A 25,760-nucleotide genomic window follows, 5' to 3' on the forward strand; every position below is an offset into this window, starting at 1 on the left:
GCAGCCCCCAAACATCCACCTCCCGCGACCCAACCCTGGCCCAGAGGCATCAGGCTCCTAGACCCAACTCCAGTCAGACGGCCAAACGGATAGGTGAAGAGAAAAAGATACTGAAGTTAATGCTGACCCAATTGCTGAAGAAGAAGGGCAGATCACAGCCCCAACCAAAGGCATACGCCAGCAAGGCTCGAGCACTGCGCATTAGCTACAAGCAAGCTGCCGAAAGGTAACTCAAAGTAGCGATTATAGATACCAATAACCCTCTGGGTAGGCTAACGGCTAACCGAGCGGATAAGGGACAAAATCAGCTGGCCAAAGTTCTTGACCAGCATCTGTTCGCCCTAAAAGGCGCACCCACGTTCAGGGGTTGGAGGTACTCGGGCGAGATCCTAAGAATATCCTGCAAGAACTAGCATTCCCATGAGCGTTTGAAGGAGGTGGTTAGCACTTAAAGGTAGTGTAAGAAGACTGCCTTCCTAGGCGGCTGCCACAGCCGTGAAGGATCAACCTCCAGGGAGGCCGATAGTTTTCGGCATTGAGGAAAAGGACCAGGCTAACCTAATCGCCAGGGGGCGACGCTGGGTTATGGGTTTTCCTCTTTAAAAATGAGGGTTAGTAACCCTACCGAACCTGAGATGGGGAGTACATCAGTACAATCACCACATTAACATCAGCAGATGCCAGAGAGGCAACTGCAAGAAGCCACGGAAGCATCACCGCCCAAAACTGTCGCAACCCCAAGATAAACTGTAAACAATTTAGTAACTCAAGACAGCCAAACCCAGGGCTCTAGGTACCCGTGGACGCTGTCCACTCTCCTATCGTAATCCAGAAAACATAAACATTGATATGACTACTTATATTCTATATGTTGGAAAATTGAGTTAAGAATTCTGCATACTTTGGCCTCCTGCGTTTGAGTTTTTTTTTTTATTTCATGAACATCAGTGCACATGCAACATGTCAAATTAAAAAAACTTGTCAGTTTTCAGGTCCATTTCATTTTTTTTTCTAAATTTTGGTAAAATTAACTTGCATAACAGAAGTTAATTACTATACAGTTACGTATTCAAAATGATGTAGATGGCTCTAACGGTAAAAGAAGACACTTTTGATTTTTATCTTCGTTTTGCTAAACCTCTAGTACTGAATCTTACCGAACCGGATGGTACGTAGCTATCTATATTTGTTTCGATATACAAGGCCCATTACTCACAGACAGAGTTCTTGCGGCAGCGTGGATTCAGAAACTTCGCGATGAGAGCGTTGGAGACACTCGTCTCAGGACAGATTACCTGAAGCTCTTACTTTTCGTTTTACAACGTGATAAATTAATAGGGCCATTTGCGGAAAATCCAAATATCCACCAACAGCTCAATGAATTTCCACAGTACAAGGTGAAGAGCCTACTTATTACGCCCTTTACAATATTTTTTTAGTTAAATGACGTGGCCAAAGAACTTTTGGAGTCAGAGGAACAATTCCATAAAAAACGTACCGAAGAAGGAATTGGCGGAGAAAATCCGCCGTACACCACAGAATACTCTGCAGATCTACTGGAATATGCAGCAGCCCAAATTATACCGAACTTTGGCATTCATGCCTACTATGCAATTTCTAACGAACCACTATCCAGCTGGAAAAGAACAGAAAAAGCAGTTTTTCCGAGAGGTTTTTGTTTTTTATCGCCACAAATATCTTAAAAATGCCATTACAGGACCATCCAGTGCAACCGAAATTGGTCACACGCAATCGCCCCAAGTCAATGAGTCACTATCCCAGCCGTCAATGGCTTCCAAACACGTTAAATTTAAATTTCAACAAAGAACTATATTTAATTCCCCCGGTTACTCAGGTCCGGTTCCTCCAAAATCGCCAAAAATGTCGACGTCACCTCCCTTTACTAGTCCACCAAAGGGCGAGGGCGAAGGAGAACGGACGCCTCCAACTTGGGGTTCAAATTTAATAGGGGTTACAGAACCTCCCGTCTTAGATCGCACTCCACCATCCCCTTTATTTAAAGAATTAATGGATGAATTGGGAATGTCAGTACGGTCCTCCTCGGAAGATACTAGTCCCAGTAGAAACGCAGCGGTGCGATTTACCCCTAAACATGGCGCTCAAGGGACCTCACCCCTCATTTTACCAGAAGGATTTGAAGACATTCTCGACGAACAAGAACCTAGTTTCGTGGAAGATTTTTATTCCCCACCGCCTTTAAGTCCATCGAAATATCCGAAATCGTACAGGGAAATGATTTCGGAAGAATTTGATCGTCTTATTGATGACCGGCAAAGCCCTCATTCGAAACTACCAAAGACTCCACAGAGATCTCCGAAACCGTACACTTCGTCCAGCCCCGCAAGAACACCTTACTGTTCTCCAATTCTACCGGAAGGGCACAGAGACCTATTTCTAGAAGATGAACCCAGTTTTATAGGAGGTCCATTTTCACCTCCTCCTTTAAGTCCGGGTGAAACTTGGGGAATTGCCCATACATCTGGCGCTTATGTTGACGACAGTATATTGGAGGAAGAACCTTGTCCTGCTTCACCGAGGCCACAGACCCGAACAGGTACACCAAGTCCTATAAAATCCCCTTGCCCAGCCAATCCTTGTTCTCCTCGGCCGATGACGCGAACGCCAAGTCCCGCAAGGACACCAAAACCCTACGCTTCACCAATTCGACCAGAAGATGTTGTAGGGAGTGCTTTTCCGTCTCCCTCCTCAAGTCCAGGCTTTGCAAGTACATCTGGCGCTTACATTGACGAGGATGTAGTAGAGGGGGAACCTGGTCCCGCACCTTCTTCACCACGGCAACCAATTCGAACTGGTACGCCAAGTCCAACAAAATCACCTTGTGGAGTCGGGCCTTGCTCCCCTCGACCGATGAGTAGAACAGGGACGCCAAGTCCCGCAAGGCCACCAAGGACACCAAGTCCAGCAAGGCCACCAAGTCCCGCGAGGATCCAAAGACCTTACGTTTCGCCAATTTTCCCGGAAGGAGGCGCAGACTTATTTCTAGAAGACGAGCCTAGTTTTATAGGAGGTTTCTCGCCTCCTGCTTTAAGTCCAGGTGAAACTTGGGGAATTGCACCTTGTTCGCCTGGCATACAACCTCGAACGGGTACACCAAGTCCAACCACTAGGTCCCCAAAACCCTACTACACCCAGATTCTAGACGAAGAGGGAGATGATCTAATTTTAGAAGATACGCCTAGCTTCATGGAGAATGCTTTCTCACCTCCCCCCTTAAGCCCGGGCGAAGCTTGGGGCGTAGTTCGAGGTACACCACCCGACGAATTCGATGCATTTGATCAAATGCTGGACGAATTTGAGAAAGAGGAACCAAAGAGCATCCGTCGTCCACCTCCAAAACGTACAGGAATCCCTTTACCGCGTGGAACCAGTAGGATACCAAGCGCATCGCGAATACCAAGAGCAGGAGGTTCGGCGACAGGAATTCCTAGTCGAACGGGCCCATCGCAAGGATCCAGGATACCCCAACCTGGTCAAAAATCTAGATCGCGTACTTCACGGCTCCCAACTAAACGCACTGCCCCTACTAAAGAAGTTGATATCTTGTTCGTAGACGACCCAAGCTTACCCTTGCGAACTCCTTCACCAAAACGGCCAGACAACGTGATTGAAGAAATTCCCCTCGTCAGTTCGCCCTATCCAGCCTCGCCAGTTCGCCAATTACAGCAACCTCCCGACCTGTTAGAAACACTCGGATTATCCTCGAACGATCTGGGAGATTTGGAGCAAGAAAACGAACCCGTAATCCAAGAACCAACGGTTGCGTACACAAGCCCAGTTGAAGAAGTGTTTGAAGAATCCGAAGAACCACAAGAATTAGAATTAGCACGCCCCCCTCTTCTGTCTGGAAGCTCACCTGCGGCGCAAGACATAATCGAAACCTTTAATAGAGAAAACACAGGTGACTTTATAGGATCTTATTAGAAAGTCAATGATTAAATTTTATTTAGTTATAGAAGCTTTTCCTGGCGAGGAAGCTGCTATGCTCCCAACATTATCCGAGGGTGTATATTTGGACGATATTGACTTCCCGGAAGCAGACGAATACGAAGAAATGCACGTGTCTGAACGATCACCAGGTGCAACAAGGGCAGATGTATCTAGACAGCTTCGCGATATACAAGCAGACTATTATCAGATGAAATCGACGAGTCCAGCTGATGCAGGAGTTCCGATAACAACGCCTCGAAAATCCCCCATTCCCAAGAGACCCTTAAGACTATATTTTGAGGACGAGGATCGTGGATTTACGTTTACAGTTCCCGAATATCAAAGCCCAGATCGGTTACAATTTGAAACGCCACCGTATTACACCACCAGTCCTGGATCGCCGGCATCGCCAAGCGAATTTCCCGATGAATACGGTTTACCTAAACCATTCACATTTGCAAAGCTGCAACGGATGAAACGGCGAACACCAAGTCCTTCGCCGCCGCAAGTATCTCGTACCCCGCGCACTCCTTCACCAAGTCCTCAACGATATAATGAAACTGATGTTTTGACGGCGGCTATTCCCCAGTTCGAGTTCCCTCGGAGCCCACCCAGAGAATACCAGCAAGAGTTTCAGGCCGAAGTACCTCAGCAGGCAACTCGTTCCCCGCGTAGCCCTTTACCAAGTACTCGGCCGGAGTCAACGGCGATGTCGGAAAGTCCACTACGCACGCCACCACCATTTGTCCCACCAGAATGGAGCATTTCGCATTTGCTGACAGAGGATACAGATATTTTTGAAGAACCTTTTGATTTTCCTTCAAGTCCTGAACCCATACCTGAGAAAGGTTATCAGTTACCAGTCTGTGAAGGAGAAGATGATATATTTTCTGAAGAAGCGCCACTTGATTTATTTGATGAATTATTAAGTCCGGATTCCCCTAAAACGCCACCACAAAAACGTAGGATTCCCAAAATGTCTGTAAGGTCACCTAAACGCCTTGATGCGGTAACAACACGTCTCTTTGAAAAAGAAGATGAACGCATAGAAAGTCCCATTAGTTCGCCTGAATCTCCAATCACTCTAAAGGCACGTTTATATCGAAGACCAGATGAACCATATGAACGATCTAAAGCAACTCGAGCCTCAAGACGACCGCGAGTGCGTGCCATACGAGAGGTATCGGAGGCTTATGATGATATTGACATTCCATTTTTACAAAGAGTGGAAGATTCTCGATCAAAAATCAGGAGACGTCGAAGAAAGATCGACATGAACGTATGTCACTTGGGAAATGTAGCCGAGAGTCCGATAGAGGTACCGTATATGGGTGAAGTTGAAGGTTATTTGCCGGATCTACCCTATCCGGAAGATCTAATGGGGAGTAGTAGGTATGATGCAGCAGACCAAATACGAAGAACACCATTGGATATAACTCCTCCAAAAAACTTACCACCGCCCATGTCCCCTCAGTCCAGAGTTTTACCTGGATGGAGAACACCTCCTCATCTTAGAACAGCTCCTCCAAAGAGACCACCACCATTGTTGCCGGGTTTGGCGGAAAATATTCGACTACCCGCGGAAAAACGAGACATTTTACAATTAGAAGGAGACCCATCAGAAATGGCATATTCTCCACCGCCTATCTCACCAGAAGAAGCGATTCAAATGAAATCCCAGTTTCCTCAACCACTACGACATTCTCCCCCAAGGACGCCGGTGAGAGTACGAGAAGAACTAATTTTAGACGAAGAGCAAGAACCCGAGGAAATGATGTACGCGAGTCCAGTCGCCTCCCCTAAAACACCATCCCCACCACGACCGCGCCCTCAAACTCCGGAAAGTCCGCCAGAATCACCATTGGCATTCAGGCTTCGTGTTCATAGAAGTGAGGCGCCGCCGTATTATAGCAGAGCGTCAATGCCCGTAGTGGTAGGAAACAGGAAAGTATCAGTGAAACGTCACTCTCAAAAGCCTAGGGTGCACTCTGTTAGAGAGATTCCGGACGATTATCCCGAAGATGAAGTTGTATTTCTATCCAAGGTAGAATCTTCTAAAAAGAATTTTACTAAACGAATGAAAAAAATTAAAATAAGCAGACCTGCGTTGGACGAAATTGGTGAAAGTCCTGTAAAAGTTCCGAACATGTTCGAAGCTGAAGACCCGACTGGTGTGAGATACGTGGTTGAAGAAATCGAACGGAAACATGCAGATTTGCCCGACATTGATGTTCAGTACCCTGACGATCTGATGGGGTCGACAATTCCAACCGCGCAGATGCGTCGGGAATATACAACAATGGACTGGACACCGCCCCGAGATCTACCTTCACCTATAAGGCCAACTGCGAATGTTCCTTCGTGGGATTCCCCTGTACGCATGAAAACCAATTCAGGTTTATTACCTGGCAGAGCGGAAAATGTACGGCTACCGAAATATAAGCGAGACATTTTGGAAGAGGAAATTCTTCCAGATCTCCAGCTTTCACCTCCTCAACTAACCGACTTGGAAAGGGCTGAAATGAGAGCGGCGTACACCCCAAAACCACCCCCGATCGTTGCCCGTGAAGAATCTCATCAGCCACGCACTCATCAAGCACCTATCGAAATGCTAGATCTAATCGATGATGAAACTCTTGATGAAGACTTACAATTAGATGATATGCTGGCTGAATCTCCTCCCCGTCCCCGTTCTCCTCAGAGGGAACCACCTGAATCTCCTCCAGAAGATCCATTAGATCTCCATTTGCGCCTGTATCTCGCAAACATACCGGCGAGCTTACAGGAACCACTAGAATATACGGACGTGGTCGTAGGCGGTAGACAGCGCAGGATACAACGGCGATCAGCCGCTCCCAGAGTAAACACTTTAAGAGAAATTTCTGAAGACTATCCCGACGAAATTACGCCGTTCTTGTCAAGAGTGGAATCGGCAGGCAAACTTCCTAACAAACGTCGCAGACGAATCCGAAAGACTAACTTGGAAAAAAAAATGGAAAACGTAATCTTGATGGAGGAACCTCTCCACGTACCAACAATGTTCGAGGCTGATGATCCTACCGGATTTAGAAAAATGCGGGAAGAGTTAGAAAGCCGGTTTAAAGACTTACCTGAATTGCCAGATGAAGGATATCCAGATGATCTGTTGGGACAGGCAAAGGGAGGTACTTGGGAAACATCGCGCAGCATTCTTGATATGGAAGAACCGAGAAATTTACCTTCCCCCTTGCAACCACAAGGTCGTCTATATGGATGGAAGACGCCACCGCATTTAGCAAAACCCGAAGCGAAATCGCAGTCACCGTTTAGAGTTAAGCTAAAACCGGAACTGCGCGACGTTTTGCTCGAGGAAAGGCCACCCGAGGAAATGTTCAGTTTACCCCCATCTCCTCCACAGACACAATCGTACACGTCTCCACCTAGGAGACTTCGACAGTCTCCTGTAAAACGTGCTAGTCCTCTGGGAAAACCTTCACCGGTTTTAAGTCCAGTCTTATCATACACTCCGCCAAGAACTTTTGAGCAGATATCATCTGCGCCAGATCTTTTAGATGATGAAATGCTGATTGAAGATGATTACGAACCTGATTCTCCTTTCGGTGCAACAAGTCTTCCACCGCACCCGCAAACACAAAGACGTCAAGCACCTCCAAGATGGCAGAAACCAACGGCAGGTGGTAAATTACTAGCGCGTGAGGCAGCTAGAGACGCTCGTAAGTTACTAATGGAAGAAGAAGAAGGAGTGATACCTTCTACATCGGAAGGGCCCCAGAAAGAACCTGCAAAGATTCAGACAAAGAAAAGCGGCAGTAGGTTACCAATGAAGAAAGGAACTAGAGCCACACCACGCCCGGCGCGTCCTGCTGTTGGCGCCAGAAAGGTTCCGTCAGGAACTCGACCAAAACGGGACACCCGCAAGATACCAGTAAAAGAAGACGTTATTCCAGTTCCTACAGTTACCTCCATCACCAAGGTGGAAAAATCGAAGGAAAAAGTAACAAAAGAGACAGTACTAGAACAACGTAACGCATGGCTTGACCGAATTGAAGAACTGATTAAAGATGTGGGAGATCCGCACATTCCAAGGCCACGTCCACGAGATATTCCAAGATTTTCTTTACCCGAATGGTCCGAGTTGCCGTCGGCAGCGGAATGGGATGACATTGATTCGGAGATTGAACCTGAGGACGTCTGGATGTATAGATCACCAAAAACACCTTCGCCAGAAAAATCGCGAAGTCCGTCGCCGCATAAAATGCGCACGCCATCTCCCAGACAACGCACGCCAGTACGTAATATCTTCGAGAGCAATGAGGGTGAAGAGTTTCTGGACGATGCAATGCTCGAGGATCTCGATCTGCAAGACGGTCCAATGACACCTCCAACCCCTCCCCGACTGGAAGATTTCTATGAAGTTTACAGCCCACAATCACCAGATGAGTTCGAAGGGTTCACACAGTCTTTACGTGAGCATCGGTATACACCTCAGCATTACGACGTTCCGAAAAGGATGATGATGGCAAGAGTTCTCCAAGTGAAAAACAAGCGAGTACCTCTTAGGCAATCCAAACGGCCCGGGGTTCGCACGGTTTATGAAACCCGCGACGAGCAAGTAGTACAACCCGAACCTAAACCGAGGTACGAGGTTAAGCAGCACAGTCTCAACTTCGAGTCCCCGCCGAAACTGGCACCGGTGCCGATGCCCGAAAAATACGCATACGACCCGTACAGCGAAAGAATTGGCTACACGAGTCCACCGAGGTTCTACTCGTCTCCCGAACCGCTCGAGAAAAAACCGAACGTACAAAGACCCAAAACGCCGCCCAATTACGAGTTGCCCCGGCCAGTTTATTATGGGTCGCCGGGGCGAGAATTTGTACGATCGCCTTTCGCGCAACGGAGAAGTCCGAGGCGCGCATTACCCGAAACCGACTCGGACATGGGGTACGATCTACCCGTAGAAGAACACGAATTGCCAAATTTTGACGAGGAATCTATTCTGTTAGAAGCCGACGAGTTAAATGATGATGACGTCGCGGGATTTCAATGGATGGGGTAGGGATTTAGTAAATTTTTCGAGGTTATTAGACATAATAATTGTATAAAGTAAGTAAAAAAAGATGAAGAAGATATGTAAGTTATTATTTTGTTAATTGTTATGCAACCAACAATGTTTTTTTGTAATTTAAAGAATATTGAATTGCCAATTTAAGCATTACTTTTTAAATCTCAACATGAGCGATCATTTCAAAACCCAAAATAGTTCATTTCGGTGCCACCTTTCAACATTTCCTGAAAGCTCAAGCAAGTAATGGTAGATGGGGGACGAACATTAAAATCAATCCATGAAGGTGCACCAAGCACCTTTCCATAACCTACTCCGACTATAAATCCTTCTATTTTGGGACCTTTTCCGTTATGTTACGAAATAAATAAAAATAATAATTTTGTGAGGGGCTAAGAAACGTTTATTTTTTCTTGAAACGAAAAACCAAAGAAAACACTGTACAAAAACAAAATTAAAGCAGATTCACAACTCAGGGGAGATCGAATAAAATAACAAGTAAATGATTAACCTTGGGGACTTAATCGTACGTCATCGTTTGTATTTGAAACTGTATTCAAAACGGAGTAAAGCGGCTGCTATTATAAATGTGGAAGTTACAAGATTTCCTTATGTGATAACTTAAGTTATGACGTATTTGTAAATTATCACAACTATAATCACAATAGTTAACGATATATATCTATCTAATTTACAGGCCGACTTCAAGTTACCGCAATTTCATCAGGGGCAAAAATAAAACTAACAACAAAAAAGTTCTCGATCTGTCCGAAGTGTAAGATGAAATCAGCCGTACCATAACCATAAATGCATATTTATTAAATTAAATAATCGCTTAATGTATCCATTTTTTTAAAAAATATAATTAATCCGTGTTGCTTGGCGATGTACGGCTGTCGGGGTCCTCTCGCTGACGCTTTAAAGCAATTCTCAAACTTCTCCTAAGAGATTGCGGTTGGTGTGTTGTCTCCTTATTAAGGGACAAGTCTTCGGACTCCCTTCGGACAAATGGGGAAATTTCTTTGCCGACATATCTCCACCGTCCTACTATAGAATCCCACTGAAATATATTTCTCATTAAAATAAAGCTCAATCATTGGTCCCATTAACAACTTTCCCCAAAAAGTAACATGCTGATTAATAGACATTGAAAGGCTTGAACCAAAAACCACAAAATAAACTTTCGTAAAAAGACTTTTCCCTTAAAATCGAGTTTATGAAGGAACTGTCAAAATTAAAGAGGATAAAATTATTTTTATCATGAGATTATATTAGGTCAAAGGATGATCGGTATAAGGTGCTGCGTGAACGTTACACACATACGCTCATGACCGTATAAAATTGATCAAGCTAGGGGGTCCTTTATGTTTAAGGGCAGATTGTAAAGTCGAAATTATTGAAGGTTTAACTGTGGCTGTAAATTAAAAACTGTCGTTATAAGTAAAGGATGTGATGTAAAATATAAATAAATTAACCGGAGTGGTAAACTAAGTACAGAAAATTTCGTGGTAAATCGAAAATTATCCAAAGAAACAACATATCGTTTTAAAAATTGCTGCTTGTTGTTTTTCTTTTGCTTGCGGTTTGTCTCAAATGCTCACAATTGTTTATGAGTAAACCTTGAACTGTTTGGATGAAAATCGAGATGTTTGATGAGTTCTACAGTTATATTCCCCAACAACACTAAGTGAGATCTGTTTTAAAGGTGTATTGTAAAATTCTCATAATTTATTTATCGTTCTGAATTTTCGAGAATATTCGGCAATATTCATCTTCAGGCTATTTATTCTACCCTTATTACAATAAGCCAAAGATCGGATCAATTTTTTATTAAAGTTATGTTTTTAAAAACAATAAAACAGTTTGAAATTGTTTTTTTAGTATACATAGAAAATAAAAACTTTCCAGTCTCACTTCATATGACATAACAAATACTGCACCTTACAAACTCTAAGAATGGGGTCCGTTAACTTGGTCCCCCCCCCCCACTGAGAGATTTGATAGTCGTATTATTTTGAAATGAATGCGCTCATATGCGCCACCGATAATAACTCTTGCGCCATTATCGTTTTTTAGAAATCCGAAAAAACATTGGGGGGGGGGGAGTGAACGTAGCCCCCCCCCCCGTACGTATTTTGACCCTTGTAACTAGGTCACCTGATACGTATGGTTATGCGCTCAATTGCAATTGCGCCTCTTGAATTAAAGCTAGCGCCATTACGGTTAAGCCATAAAAATTTTTTAAAAACTGGAGGGTCTAACTTAGCGGGTTTCAAAAGTTATGTTTTTTAACATGTTTTTCCTACTACATCGTACCTTTCATCATGCGCTAAAATGCGCCGTAAACATAAATCTTTGCGCCACTATAGTGTTTCAGAAACACTATACAGGGTGTTTTTTTGAGAGTTTTAGTTAAACGTTTCTGGGAAAGTAAAATAGGTAGGTTTTTAAAAATCTGTACTTAGGAGTTACTCCGAAGGCCGAATCGATGTAACATATTTTCAAAATGGACGCACTTCCGGAAATACCGGAAGTGGCTAGTAACTTCGTTATTTTAAGTGGCAACCCCTAGTTTCCATTACATTTTTGGATTCTACGTGAAATTTCGGTTCTTTTGATATCCACATGTCGATATCTACCATTTATGGTTTTTAAGTTATTTTGACTTTAAGAAAAGAAATGGCGGATGAAGATGGTAGTTTGATGAAAATGTTAAGTTAGCCCCCCAATTTTTAAAAATTTTTTATGGCTTAAACGTAATGGCGCTAGCTTTAATTCAAGTGGCGCAATTGTGCGCATAACCAGATGTATCGAGTGGCACAAATACCGGTAGCAAAGTGCGTTATGGGGGGTTCCGTTCACTTGGTCCCTCCCAAATATATTTAAGGATAACCAAAAAACAAGAATGGCGCAAAGATATATTTTTACGGCGCATTTCAGCGCATACCTGAGAGTACAATTTCGTATGAAAAGATGTTAAAAAAAAGTAACTTTTAAAAACGTTAAGTTGGCCCCCCGCTTTTTGAAAATTTGTCACGGCTTAACCGTAATGGCGCTAGCTTTAATTCAAGTGGCGCAATTGAGCGCATAACCAAATGTATCAGGTGACCTAGTTACAAGGGACAAAATACGTACTGGGGGGGGGGGGCTACGTTCACTTGGCCCCCCCAAATGTTTTTTCGGATTTCTAAAAAACGATAATGGCGCAAGAGTTATTATCGGTGGCGCATATGAGCGCATAACGAGCGCATTCATTTTAAAATAATACGACTATCAAATCTCTCAGTGGGGGGGCCAAATTAACGGACCTCTAAGAATGCAGATTGCTTAAAGAAAACTCTCACTCGAAAATAAGAATGGGCATCCAAAACTTCATAAAAATAAAAAAATGCAGGAAATTCCACGGTGGGGGTCTCAAAATTTGATGCGTAAATAATGAAGAACTTTCTCAAGGAGAACTACTGCACGTATCATTAGCGTAAATTCGTGAAATCGAGAGTTGCTCGACTAAAAACCAGTATAAACTGGAAACTTCGGAAGAATGTTCTCGAGAATTTATGGGAAATATTCGCGCCTCACACCACTCTTTAGAAGAAGTGAGCGGGACACCGAACCACGAACCAAATCTGCAGGCTATTTACTAAAATAATTAATTATCTGGCCAGTAGGGATAACTTTTTGAGTTTAGCTAGGCTTTTGTTTTTTTTTAGTAACTGTAAGAATTTGTTTGATTAATTGTCTAATTCTAATAAATGTATTCAGTTTGAAATAATTTCTTGGAATTTTTATCACTCTTACTCATGGGAACTAAAAACGTTTTAATTCAAAATCACGCTAACATTGAAATTGAGTAATCTTTCCAGATATGCTCGTGTATTCTGAATATTTCACAAATAAACTTCAGGTGGTGCAGAAACACATTTGGTTAAGAAGTTTTATTTGTGGTTTTTGTGCACCCGTACATAGTCTACTTACCGAAGAACTCATTATTTCATTCTTGTAAGGGTGCCAAGCGACATCGCGTACGCATGCGTTATGTCCACTTAGCTCTCCTTTGATTTTTCCAGTTAAAGCATCATAAACTGGAACAAATTCACTCGTTCACTTTAGCTGATCATCAATGTTAACAAGCACTTACTAACAACACGTCCAACACCACAACCCGTATAAATATACCGCTGTCCCGTCGTATCTACAGGCGAAAATCTACACCTTACCAAAGTTTTAATAACCACGTGTCCTTTATACGTCATGATCGACGTATCGCCTTCTAACTTATTCTTTGAGCTATACACTAAAACGAACTTGCCTTAAACGGTCAGTAAAAAAATAATGTTGACGTTACATTTTTTTGGAACTTCCTGCCAGCGATAATCCCAAGTCTGGTCGTGCACGGCTCTGAGAGTATTTTCGGCGGCGCTTTGCGCGGAAAAGACTCGTACGTCCCACAGCTTTATGCTCTGATCCTTACTATTCGATATGAGATGCCTGCCATCGCCTCTCGAATCGATAAACGTTATACCATCTCTGTGTCCCGCCAGAACACCGACCGGCTTCGGATTCGCCTCGGTTAAGGTGCGCCTGTCCCAAACTTTTATTAAACCGTCATCGCCTCCACTGTATATAATGTGGGAGGTATCGTCAGCGAAAGCGACACTATTAACATCATACTCGTGGGCACGTATCTACTCATTTGTATAACATTTACCGTTTAGTAATGCGAGAAAACTTACTCTAAGCGAACGTCTATTGCTTAATCTATCGTAAACGTAAATATAACCATCGTTTGCACCTCCGAGGATCTCCTTTCCGTCCGACGAGAATATTACTGAGAAAACGCAGAAACGGCGACCGGTATTTACAAGGCACAAGGGTTCTTGATGATCGGAATCTCCCAACACGGAGCATTGGTGCACTACGGTAGGTAATTCTCATGACCAAATTTGAATGGGAAAGCGCACGTTTGTATACTAAACGGTTGCCCCACTAGACGCAATTGGTGGATGGGGCGAGATGCCGCTCTCGCTTGTGGCATAGTTTTGGTTAGGTAAAGCTGGATTGTTTAAATCAAAAATCAAGTGACACTAAAGAAATGACGATTCTGAGGCAACATCAGTTGGTGTTTTTGTGCGACTGTTAAAGAAAATCACTGTTATGACCAGATGTTAGGTAATTTTCTTTCAATTTTAATGTTTCAATCGATCGCATGTGCGTGGTATATTGTCAGTAGGCCCTGAGTGCCTTTCTTTTTTGCAGCATTGATTTTTGTCGAATAAATTTATGTCGTGTGTAAATGATCAGCTGTGCCCAAACAATTAACAATATTTTCACATTATTTAAATAAATTAGCAATGGCGCTTTTTAGATCGTAGATCATAAATGAGGCAATCGTTTAGTACACGCGCCATTAACCATACTTACATGACGAAGACCACGTAGAATAAACAAAATGCTCTCGATCTGGACTGAAGGCGACATCAATAATACTCCATCCAACATCGCGCGCAAAGAATGAGTTCGTGCACTTGTACGAATTATCACCGGATTTGTACAAACGTATTTGACGATCTGGAAAAATACGATCTGGTTACTTGCGGCAAGCGCGCTTGTAGTTACCTTGCGATGCGGTAATGAAGTACTCTCCGTCTTTCGAATATATTCCACAGAACGCCTTACCGGCGTAACGGTCGAGGACAGTCATCTTATTCGGTAAGTAACGATTCGCTATTTTACATTTATTGGCATACGAGAAACTACTATATGTACACATTCCCCTCTGAAAAAGTACCACTGTTAGTCAAAGATGGCGGTGCAAACTTTACTGTACTTCTCTATTTAACAGCATCGCGCCGATACTATTCTGAGGCATTTTCCGTTTCGATAATCCTAAACCGGAAGCCTGTTTGGTTAGCTGTGCAAATTCACTCGCCTAAAAAGATAAGAGAGTTAGGCATACGTAGTAGTAGTAGTAATAATAATAATTGTAATATTTATTGGAATTTGATTACCGCAATCTACAGTATAGATTCTGTCAATAAAAATACACAAACAATGACAATAAAATAATAAGAACAGTATTTAGGATTAAACACATCTTGATTATACAGGCTGGGATGGGATGGGATCTGGAGATTCAGTCCTCTAGATTCGCGTTAAAATGTAGGAACATCTGGTCGTTTGCGATAAGAAGTTTTATCGAACGAAATTTATTTAACGCACGTGTAGTTATCGCTGTTTGTAGATGCAGGGTGTTTTAAAATTACTAGGAATGAGATTATTTTATGGTGGAAGTGGTGTTCCTATTGGAATCAACGAAAAACGAGGCGGCTGCTGCGAGTTGGAGATGACGTTCGTGCTGCAAAGGGAGTGGGGCGCGCTAAGACATACGCATATCGAGACGACCCACCATCTCGCTTTCTTGCCAATGAGAAGATTCGATCTCTGTCTCTAATGATAGAAGAGGGCGTAAGTCGATATAATCAATTTTTTTCATTAGCTGATTTGATCAAATCGTTACACAGCACACTTCGCGAGGAGGTCTGACTGAACCAAGAACAGTTGCAGCAGCGAGAGATACGGACGCGTATTCACGAATTGGAAGAGATCAAGAAGTCCTTGAGAGAGACGGCATCCAATAATAGCGTCCGGCATTTACAAGAGGAATTAATCGCTGTGAATCTGAGAGAGGCAGAGGCGAACTTGTAGTTAAAAGATTTGAAGCAGCGAGTCGGCGAGGTTAGCCTTCAATGGTAGCGCCATCTACAGGTTTATTACCATAATAATAAGTAATTCATTACGTTTCGTTACCAGCAGTATCAGAGGCAGCATCGAGTGACACAATGAGCACGCCCATGAAGGTCCTTTTCTGGGAGAATCGAGAAACAAGGAAAATCAATTCTTTAAGAATTACCATGAGAACATGGAGGGCTGTAAACGTTTAGGGTCCAGGGGGTATGGAACACACCCCAGGAGATTGTAAAATGGGGGCAGCTGAAAGTCACCATTTTATAATTTTTGGGAGGTAATCCATACTCCCAGACGACCCGGTGCTACGTTCTCTCCCAAAACGTCTACATCCCGTCTCAGGTTTTTCTCCGGGGGGATATTTCATACCCTCCAGAGATATGTTCTTCCAAAATATCCCGTCGCGATCTCAGAATGCCTTCGATTTTTTCTAGTTTAGACGAGAGGGGGAAGATAACATGAATGCGATTCGTGGAAAATTATGAAATAGGAGGAAAATGTTAGACCTACCTTCTCCATCTAAAGCGAGTGAATGTGATACAATAATAATGTTGGTTGTGTAATTTCAATTATTTGGAACGTTAAATGCGGTTGCTAATTTAGAATTAACACAATTCGATCATATTTATCCAGTTTGGGACCATTGTTCTCTATTCGATTTATTAACGCTTAACTTTGTTTAAATAATCGCGTTGTATTTTGATTTTATTTTATCGTTCATGGAACATGGATATATTTGCGTGAAATGTTTTGTTAAAGTTTATCTCATGTTATCTCCGGTCGCTGCGATCAGAAATTTGTTATCGCTACTTAAGCTAATTAGTTTCAAGATAAGCAGGTTTCGCTAATAAAAAAACACAGGTGTTTAATTTCAAGGACGCGGACACTGAGAAAGGGGAGAATGTTTTAAATAGCAAAGGAAGATGTGAACAGTGCCAGTTGTAAAATTTTGTAAAAGAAAGTTAGCGAGTTCTTTGAGGGATTTTTAGCACACTGTTTAAAGTCAATGTTTCATTCGGCTTAAGGAAGTGTAGTTTATGAAGGGAGTTTTATAGTTTATGTGCAGACTTTCCCAGTATCAATTAAGGGGAGCCACCATTACATCTGTAATTACAACGATACATAATCATTTTGTACCAGATTTTGTTAATATTTACCTTCGTTTCAATGAGCTAGCTAAACATGTGCTTGCAGGTAGTTTAGTGAAGGAGGTTTGAAGCAAATATGAAGATGTAAAGAAAACATAAGTAAATGACACACGATATGAAGGCGTGAGGCTGTTGAAGAGGAAAAGAAACAAAGGTGACGTATATAGGACCATTCCTTCTTTTGTTTTACTCAAATTTGGTGTAGTGGTCTACTCGAGTGACCCTGAAATTGGCAGAGCAGGGTATATTTTATTAGCAAGGGGGAAATTCCGATTTAATTCATGCATCCTGTGGCCGCCCCCTGTTCTGCTCAGCACTGTTGCAGTGTATCTGCACAAGATGTAATTGCAAAGGTGAAAAATAAGCAACTATTTTGCAAAATACCTTTATGCTCTAAGAAATAATAAAACAATATTCATCTACTGCCGTGCCTTACCTTCAGATCCTCGGTATTCGGCTTATGCTTGATTTTAGGTAGAGGCGGCCCATAATACTGGTCTTCATCGTCGTAATGCGACGTAATAATATGAACGGAACCACTAAAAAAGATAAATAGAGCATGTCTCGTAAGAAAGTCAAGAATCGTACTTTGTATACCTATTAATTAGACTTTGCAAGATAGCGGCGTAGTCGAGCTCCTGATCAGACTCATCTTCCGAACCGGACTGGTGTCTGCTTTCTTCGTCGACCATCCTTCTTGATCTCGAATTATTTGATCCCATAAGGCTCGCGAATGACTTTGGAGGAAACTATACGTTTTCGACGCTATTTGCTAAACATTTTATTTTTTTGTGAACGTCCTATGTGTATCTTGTAGATGATTAATGATTAATATTACATGTGGGGGGATTAGATGAAAATTTTGGAAAATTACACAATTGTTACAGAAATGAAGAAAATTGATGACAATAGACAGAAGGCGCATGTGCGGTCCTTCATTTCATAAACAAAAACACCTATATACAGTGATGGTCAAAACTTACGTCAATTAATCTTCCCGAGAATTAAATTATTAAACATTATGTTCTGCTGTTTGTATACAAAATTAATTCACTCTAGTTAACAACTCTCTGACCTGTTTAAAACTTTCAGCTGAGTATCTGCAAGATTCCATAAAATCTTTCACTGCAATCACCTTGTGTGTGACTTCACCTTTATAGATTATAATTGTGAGGTTATCTTTAGTTAGTCACTATTTTCAGAATTACACAAAAAGTGAGCACAAAATGCTAAAACCGAAAGTTTTAACTCAGGTGTTAAGCCAAGCGAATACTGGAGGAATCGAGAACACCCTGTAACAATAACACTCCGCCCCTACGAATCTTACCACTAACGTCGTCCTTTCAGATTGTTAAACCAAGAAGGCACCCTACTAGCTTACAGTGGCTACGACGACAAAAGTGCGCGGGTCACCGCCGCGATCGCCAGCAACATTTGGTGCGCCTACGAAAAGAATTGTCGAAATGCGTTTAGGGAAGATCGACCACAAATGATTCTCATGGAGTGTATGGAGGGTAGAATCGCGATCACGCAAGTTGCGCACGTGTTGCTTTGCCTCTATGCTAGAAATACCGTCGGATTTGGAATGCTGAAGGAGAAGGCCAATGCTCTTGCTTTGTATTTAGAGGGCCCTTTGAAACAAATTACGTTGTCCTAACTGTTTAGTTTATATTTTAATCAATTTGTATTGTTAGTTTGTAATTAAGCACTAGATCTTCTTGTGTTATCTATTACTTTATTCACATCCACTGATTTTGTTCTAGTAATATGTATTTTATACAAATTAAATTACATCTGTGATATTCTTCCGTTTTTGTTGGTCGCTTGTAGGGTTTGGGTAGGAACCAAGTTGACTGACCGTATGTGTTAGTCGCCTACCTGCATTTATTACTTTGAAGAATGTCACATTGTGGCTGAAGTGGAAAGAGAGTATATAGTTATATGGATATTTTATTGTTGGAGGTGGTTTCCTATCAACTCTAGCTAGCTTTAATCTATCTCCCTTAAGATTTGAAGAATCCTGCTGGAAGGTTGCATTTCCTCACGGAACCTGTGTCTTGACCTGTAATATATGCAGGAGGAGTTTCTTCTTCTTCCTTGTACCCTCTGCATAGTGGGTCAACTTTTAGGTCTACATCCGTTAGGTAGTACTTATAGTGAACTAGACAGAAGGTGCCTTTATAGTAGAGGAATTTGCTTCTGTCCCATCAGGTACTGCTGGTGTAAGGCCGATATCGACTAGAAAATATGCTGGCTTGGGTGGTTACTGCTAGGGATCATTGAGATTCACAGTCAACACTGACTGACTAGGCGAGTAAAATATTTGGGAGTCGTCATAGCTTCCCGACTGACCTGAAAATCGCACATTGAGCGAATATGCAACTAAGGTCACTCCTCAATGTCTATGGGCATGTAGAAGTAGGGCTTTTGGCTGCATTGAATGGGGCTATGAACCCTCGACTGGTATACTTTGGCTTTAAACTGTAGTGATAAGGTCAATAATTACTGTACAGTATGGTGATGGCCTGCCATGCTCAGTGCATATAACCTACAGGAAGCAGCTTGGTGAGGTACAGTAGAGACTTGCCTGTCTGGGAAACAACCACGCGAACTTTGGCCATGGCGAGGGCCATGGAGTCACTTTTAGGACTAAATCCTTTACACTATGCTGTGGTCTATTCTATTCTATTCGCAGGGGAGCCCGACCGGGCAGCACTTAGGCACACCAGGGGCCCATTGTGCCTACCCCCTTTCTTCGCAACTGAGTTCAGAGCCCGTTCCTCTCAATGAAGGATATAGGACCCTGTTTAGCCTAAGTTGCTTCACCCTCCTCGGTTCCAGGTATCTGTCTCCAAGGAGTTGATATCTGTCCCTGATCAAAGCGTCACAGTGACAGACCACATGCTCGGTAGTTTCATCTGCCTCGCCACAGAACCTGCACGTTGACTCCTCCGCGAGCCCAATGTTATGCAGGTGATAGTTGACCATCCAGTGTCCCGCAAGAACACCAGTGATCTTCCTAAGCTGGCTTCTATTCAGTTTTAGAAGCTTAGAAGACCCCGATTTGCCAACGGGCCCTGTTAGAAAGGCCTTGGACTGCCAGAGTCCGGTTACTTGTTGCCACTGAGCCTGGAATTGACTGGTCAACCAATCTTTAATCCTGGCCCTAACAACGGAGGGAGCAATCCCTAGGGTAGGCTCGGGCCCGACGAAGACCCCACCACTGCCTTCGCGAGCCAACTCGTCCGCCCTTTCGTTGCCCCCTATTCCGCAGTGCGCTGGCACCCAAATCAAGCTTACCCTATTAGACTCACCTAATCTATCTAGGGTTCGCCTGCAATCAAGCGCCGTAGCTGACTATCACTGCATATGTATATATGCTTATTGCGGTAACCTCTACGGAGGTTTTCCTGTGCACAGGTCATGATGGCTAACATCTCTGCCTGAAACACGGTGCTATGCTGACCAAGGGAGACGCTGACGCTGGCTCTCGGTCGATCACCATATATACCCATGCCCGTTCCCCTTTCTGTTTGGGACCCGTCTGTAAACCACACGAGCCCCTCAGGTTTGAGGAACGGGCAATCCGAGTTCAGCCACTGCTCCCTATCCGGGAGAATGACTTTATAACGCTTTGGTCTTAGCAAGATAGCCCGGATCACGTCCCTCCTTGCGAGGAGGGGATCGGTTCTGAGGGTTTCCTCCCAGATCCGCCCGTGCCCAAGGCTGCCTCGATCCTTCCATTCGTCCCAATCGTTTAGCCGTATGGAAGCTTTCCGAGCCTCTGCCTCCACAGCTAAGTGTAAAGGCTCTAGTCCCAGAAGTGCCTCCATGGCCAAGGTTGGTGTGGTTTTTAGGGCTCCAGTGACTCCCAGACAGGCGAGTCGCTGGACGTTTCCTAGCTGCTTCCTGTAGGTTACCCTGCGCATGGCAGGCCACCATACAAGTGCACCATACAGTATTATTGGCCTTATCACTGCAGTGTAAAGCCAGTATACCAATTGAGGGTTCAAGCCCCATGTACAACCAAAAGCCCTTCTACATGCCCATAGACATGCAGTGACCTTTTTGCTTATGCGCTCAATGTGCCCTTTCCAGGTCAGGCGGAAGTCAATGATGACTCCCAGGTATTTCACTGACCTGGTTAGACCCAGTTGACATCCTCGAAGAGCGAGCCCAGCAAGATCCGCTCTCCTTCTATTCGTGAATGAAACAACCTCGGTCTTTTCCGGGTTAACGGAAAGGCCATGGCTACTGCACCACCTATCCACCTGTTCAAGAGCCCCCTGCATGAGCTCTTTCACGGTGTTTGGAAACTTCCCAGTTATGACGATCGCGAGATCGTCCGCGTAACCCTGTGTATACGCTCCCCCCTCGTTCAAGGTGCGGAGGAGCCCGTCTAGTACCAGGCACCACAGCAGTGGAGACAATACCCCACCCTGCGGACATCCTCTAGTAACCGATGAGCTCATCTCCGTCATCCCAATTGAGGATATAATGATTCTGCTTTCGAGCATGGCTCGTATCCATCTTACGATCGACCCATCAATACCAAAGCTCTCAGCAGCCTCACTAATCGAATCGAACGTGGTGTTGTTAAACGCACCCTCGATATCTAAAAACGCTCCCAGAGCTATCCCCCCGGAAGATATTCCCTTTTCCAGCCTGCACACCAGGCTGTGTAGAGCCGTCTCCGTGGACATACCAGCCCTGTAAGCATGTTGGAACGGATGTAGTGGTCTACTAACCAGTACGCCATTCCTTATGTATGCATCCACCAGCTTCTCCACCGTTTTTAGAAGAAACGATGATAGGCTGATGGGCCTATAGTCCTTCGCCACGCCATATTTAGCACGACCCGGCTTAGGTAGGTACACAACTCTTACCTTCCTCCAGCTTTCGGGGATATACCCTAAAGCCAGAGAGGCTCTGAAGAGATGCAACAAGTGCAAGAGCAGCGGATCCAGGCCCTTCTGTAGAAGAGCCGGGAATATCCCATCCGGTCCTGCACTCTTAAATGGGCTGAACGTGTTGACCGCCCACCTCAGAGATCCCTCGGTAACCACCCGGGAAGCTACCTTCCAGTTGATCGGCCTTACACCGACCCGAGTAGCTCCTTTTGGTGGGTCCGAAGTTTAGTAGTCCCCAGAGCCTGGAAAGTGTGTTTGTTTTTTGCCCCGGGTCCTTCAAAAGGATTTTGAAGTTTTTGAACTTCAGGAAGACCTTCCATGTTACCACAGAAAGTCCTCCGAGATCCTCGTTTCGACCTCCGAATATGGTCCTTATACCTGCGCTGGGAGATCCTAAGATCTTCCCAGTCCGCAGGTAACTTAGTTCGCATGGCCCTATTAAAGAGCTTGTGAACCTCCTTACGAGCCTTTTCAAGGTCTGAGTTCCACCAAGGTGTTCTCTTCTTCCCTCGAAAGGTACGCAGTTTACAGCTGTCCTCATAGGACGCTGTTATGGCGTCGCTTACTAATGCGGCCGCCTCTTCCACCTGCTCTGCTTTCCGACAGAGCAAAGGTGGTCTATCCAACCGGTCCGACAGTTTTGCCACATAGCAGTCCCAGTCAGTGGATCGGGGATTCCGAAACCTACAGGGCCCGCAGTGAAATGCCAGGTTCAGCTGGAAAAGAATGTGCCTGTGGTCCGAAAGCGACGGCTCATCAGACACTCTCCAATTCGTGATCATGTGAGCTATTGAAAAGGAGCCCAGCGTCAGATCAATGACCTCCTGCCTCCGCGCTGTGACGAAGGTAGGGGCTGCTCCCTGATTTAAAACATTCAAATCAGTTGTTTGCAAGTACTCCAGAAGGTGGTCGCCCCTCGAGTTCGTGTCCGTGCTGCCCCACACAACATGCTGTGCGTTTGCATCACAGCCAACCACAAGAGGGAGCCCACTACTTCGACAGTACTCTATCAACTCAGCCAGCTCCTTGGTTGGTGGAGCCCTTTCTGAGTCGTACGGGAGATAGGCGGAGCAGACCACCAAGTGCCTGCCCCGTCCTCTGTCATCTTTCAGCTGAAGTCGTAGAGCTACGAGATCCCTGAAACAAAAATCAGCTATTAGATAAGACTCGATTCGTCTATCGACATAAATGCAAGTCCTCGGGTTCAGTTGGCTGTCCCTCTTATAATAAAGAGAGTCCTCCACCTGGCCCAGACCTCTTACTCGTCCCTTGTAAACCCAAGGTTCTTGTATGAGGCATACGCCTGTCTGCTTTACAGCAAGTTGACGACCTATTAGACAGGTCGCCCCCTTACTGTGCTGTAAATTGCTCTGTAAGAAGGTTACTTTGTCCATCACTGATGTACCTACTAGGTTCCCTCCTCCGTTAGCGATGCCGACGGTTCCGACCCCTGGTCGGAGCCAAGAACCGCCACACGAGCCAAAAGCTCGCTGACATCTTTCTCGATCTCTTCGGGCGCCGGGAGCAATCCCGCCGCCTCTTCGAGATCAACACTGCGAGGTTGAGCCCCCTCCGTCGCAACGGAACTAGGTCCCGCTGCTTCGGTGGAGCTCTCCCTTACCTTGCGCAGCCGGAGCACCCGCTTTCGTCACAAAAGTGACGCGCGAGACCCCCGCGTGCGCCTGAAAGTTCTGTCGCTGGAGTGCCTGATAGGACGTCTCATCGACACCAAATGCGAGGAGAATCCTACCAGGCTCCTCCCTGCGAAAGAACGTCCTCCATAGACCATAGGATTTTGCCTCTGGAGGCGCTTCAAAATGGTGTCCGTGTCATCCGGGAGCCCGTACAACACAGCCATCACCTTGGTTACCCTCGGGACGTGCCTCTGAACTTTCAGCGACGCGCCATCCCAGGGCCTGATAAGAGGGACGGTCCTCTCCAACCAGTCCAAGGTCCACTGGTCCTCGCATTCGGCCACGATGGCACCCTGCGGATTCCAGCGGAACCCTGCCAGCCGAGGAAAGGGCCCTCCCTCCATCTGGTCTACGACTGCATTCAATGCAGCCATAATGCACCTCGACTGAGCCTCAGAGATGTCCACCTCCGGGTATGAAACCGGAACGACGGCCACCTTAAGCCCTGCCGCAGCGACTTGCCCATAAGTTCGTGGTGCACCCTTGGGTGCATCAGAACCTCTAGGCTTCTTCTCAGGCTGCCTTGAGCCAGACCCTGGAGTGCTTCCCTCTGATCTGAGACGCTTAGTCCCTGACGTGGGGTTGCCCCCCTGAGCCAACGACCCAGACGCAGCCTTAGGCTTTGGCGCAGGGCCCGCTTGACCCGAGGTTTTACCCTCGAGCCGGCGCTTCCTGGCCATCGCCTTCTGTGCGCCAGTCCTATTCTTCTTGCGAATAGGAGCTGACCCACCACCAGGTCCTTGGGTAAGGCCCTGCGTTGGAGCCGTCCCCTCTATCGAGGAGCCTGCCCCGTTACCGGACCCCTTTTGAGGGCCCGGCTTGTTGGTCCCCTCTGACGAGGAGCCCAGAAAGGTTTTGTTAGAAGATTCCATACAATTCCCACGAGTAGTGCGGAAATGCGGTCTCACCTGGGCAGAGCCGCTTGCCCAGGGCTTGGCTGCCAGCCCCTTCCCGAAGGAAAAGAGCCACCACTCGGAGGTCGCCCGGTATCCGAGGGGCACCGTTATCGACACTGCACCCCAGTGCCACGCAGTCCTCGGCACGGTCGCTAACACCTTGACTTGGGAGGTTGGTCCGCGGCGACGACCTTCGTCGCTACCAGTCTGGGTTTTAGCCCCGACGAGCCACTTATAATCGTCACTACCCACACCGATGCACGAGTCACGTACGATCATTCAAGTGTCTGTATGGGCTTTCCCCTATCCGCCACCCGGGGACGCGCCCGATGGGTGCCTAACCACACGGGAGTCGTTGGTTTAATTTACTACCTTTTCAAAACAGGGTGGAAAATTATTCAATACCTCTAAATGTGTTGTGATTCTGTTTTTATTGTTGTCGGATCTCTACAACGTTACGATAAATTATGACGGGGTGTGACTCCTACAGGAAATATTTTCTTTCTAAATGAACGTATGCTTCTAGTCGAGGCGTATCCTCCATAATATCGCCGTTATGTTGCACCCCCTCACCATTTATAAGGTTGTTGTTTCAACCCTGCTGACCTTCCATATTATGCTGTCTCAATATCGTAAAAGTGGTATAATAAGACAATTATGTAGGTATGTGTCTTTGAATTGCAACTGTTGATTTTGGGACATAGCAACAAAAGTTTGATGGTTTGCGTCGTATTTATGTTGTGGTCTTTTCTCTAATCTAAACGATTCGAAACAATGGGGTTTAAAAAGGAGAATATGGTAGAATTTGCTTTGTCAAGAAAATAAGTAAAAAAATGAGGATACTATGAATTGTCTATTAATCTTTTTCTTCATAAAATGTTTATATCGCACATTTCATTATAGTAATTATTGTCATTGGGTGGCGCATACCTTTAATTGAATTCTGGCGCAGAAATTCTAATTACTAAACTACAAAAAAGCGAAAAGGTGTTGTATCGGAATACAGATGAAAGTCAATTTTCTAAATTATACGGAAAAATTGGAACGTAGATGGCAAAAACCGAGCGGGATCATTAGCGCTAAGGAACGAGTCTGCCTGCATCAATCAGTTGTCGCGCTCTTCAACTGGGGACTCCGCGCCGGCAATTGATCTTACCTCGCTTCGTATAATTAAATGTCTTACTTGCCCGTATCCTCGAGTATTTTAATCGATATTATTTTTAATTGGCTCTGCGTAGCTTAACGAAGTTTTTTTTCGGAATAATCGACGGTTTTATTAAAAAAAAAGGTGTGGGCGAGAAGGAAAAAGGCGTCGGAGTAGGAAAACCGAGAAC

General features: G+C 44.8%; 4 protein-coding genes across 5 annotated transcripts in view; 2 read left to right on the forward strand and 2 right to left on the reverse strand.

The window, feature by feature from the left end:
• Window positions 1-25,760, reverse strand: part of LOC116162927 — a 318,902-nt gene that overhangs the window by 18,740 nt on the left and 274,402 nt on the right. The gene's annotated exons all lie outside the window — the stretch shown is intronic.
• Window positions 944-9,121, forward strand: LOC116179866 (titin-like). The gene is made up of 5 exons (XM_031499733.1): window positions 944-1,168; window positions 1,219-1,397; window positions 1,440-1,671; window positions 1,718-3,940; window positions 3,990-9,121. The coding sequence occupies exons 1-5, from the start codon at window positions 1,084-1,086 to the stop codon at window positions 9,026-9,028; spliced, it is 7,758 nt and encodes a 2,585-aa protein (XP_031355593.1). The 5' UTR covers window positions 944-1,083; the 3' UTR covers window positions 9,029-9,121.
• Window positions 9,415-17,852, reverse strand: LOC116179880 (DDB1- and CUL4-associated factor 11-like). Of its 2 annotated transcripts, none has more exons than XM_031499755.1 (10): window positions 17,515-17,852; window positions 17,363-17,465; window positions 14,862-14,963; window positions 14,651-14,810; window positions 14,456-14,602; window positions 13,768-13,949; window positions 13,380-13,719; window positions 13,173-13,328; window positions 13,010-13,116; window positions 9,415-10,094 (listed from the first exon to the last, which is right to left on the reverse strand). In XM_031499755.1, exons 1-10 carry the CDS (start codon window positions 17,646-17,648, stop codon window positions 9,900-9,902), a joined length of 1,626 nt encoding a protein of 541 aa, XP_031355615.1. In that variant the 5' UTR covers window positions 17,649-17,852; the 3' UTR covers window positions 9,415-9,899. The 2 variants fall into 2 exon arrangements, with proteins under 2 accessions (XP_031355615.1, XP_031355616.1); XM_031499756.1 differs by having other exon boundaries at window positions 17,524-17,851.
• On the forward strand, window positions 17,906-18,728 carry LOC116179947 (ragulator complex protein LAMTOR2 homolog). Its single transcript, XM_031499766.1, has 2 exons — window positions 17,906-18,220; window positions 18,274-18,728. The coding sequence occupies exons 1-2, from the start codon at window positions 18,153-18,155 to the stop codon at window positions 18,581-18,583; spliced, it is 378 nt and encodes a 125-aa protein (XP_031355626.1). The 5' UTR covers window positions 17,906-18,152; the 3' UTR covers window positions 18,584-18,728.

This window comes from Photinus pyralis, unplaced genomic scaffold (genome assembly GCF_008802855.1).
Source record: "Photinus pyralis isolate 1611_PpyrPB1 unplaced genomic scaffold, Ppyr1.3 Ppyr1.4_LG1, whole genome shotgun sequence".
Classification (NCBI taxonomy): Eukaryota; Metazoa; Arthropoda; class Insecta; order Coleoptera; family Lampyridae; genus Photinus; species Photinus pyralis.

What these genes read in the sequence shown, in the direction of transcription:
- LOC116179947 (XM_031499766.1), top strand. Translation starts at nt 18,153, where the DNA reads ATGCTAAAACCGAAAGTTTTAACTCAGGTGTTAAGCCAAGCGAATACT. An exon ending in GGAGGAATCGAGAACACCCT is followed by an intron (nt 18,221 to 18,273) that starts GTAACAATAACA and finishes TCGTCCTTTCAG; the next exon opens with ATTGTTAAACCAAGAAGGCA.
- LOC116179866 (XM_031499733.1), top strand. Translation starts at nt 1,084, where the DNA reads ATGGCTCTAACGGTAAAAGAAGACACTTTTGATTTTTATCTTCGTTTT. An exon ending in GAATCTTACCGAACCGGATG is followed by an intron (nt 1,169 to 1,218) that starts GTACGTAGCTAT and finishes CATTACTCACAG; the next exon opens with ACAGAGTTCTTGCGGCAGCG. An exon ending in AAAAGCAGTTTTTCCGAGAG is followed by an intron (nt 1,672 to 1,717) that starts GTTTTTGTTTTT and finishes ATGCCATTACAG; the next exon opens with GACCATCCAGTGCAACCGAA.
- LOC116179880 (XM_031499755.1), bottom strand. Translation starts at nt 17,648, where the DNA reads ATGGGATCAAATAATTCGAGATCAAGAAGGATGGTCGACGAAGAAAGC. An exon ending in TTCTACGTGGTCTTCGTCAT is followed by an intron (nt 13,950 to 14,455) that starts GTAAGTATGGTT and finishes TACCTACCGTAG; the next exon opens with TGCACCAATGCTCCGTGTTG. An exon ending in GCAATAGACGTTCGCTTAGA is followed by an intron (nt 13,720 to 13,767) that starts GTAAGTTTTCTC and finishes ACAAATGAGTAG; the next exon opens with ATACGTGCCCACGAGTATGA.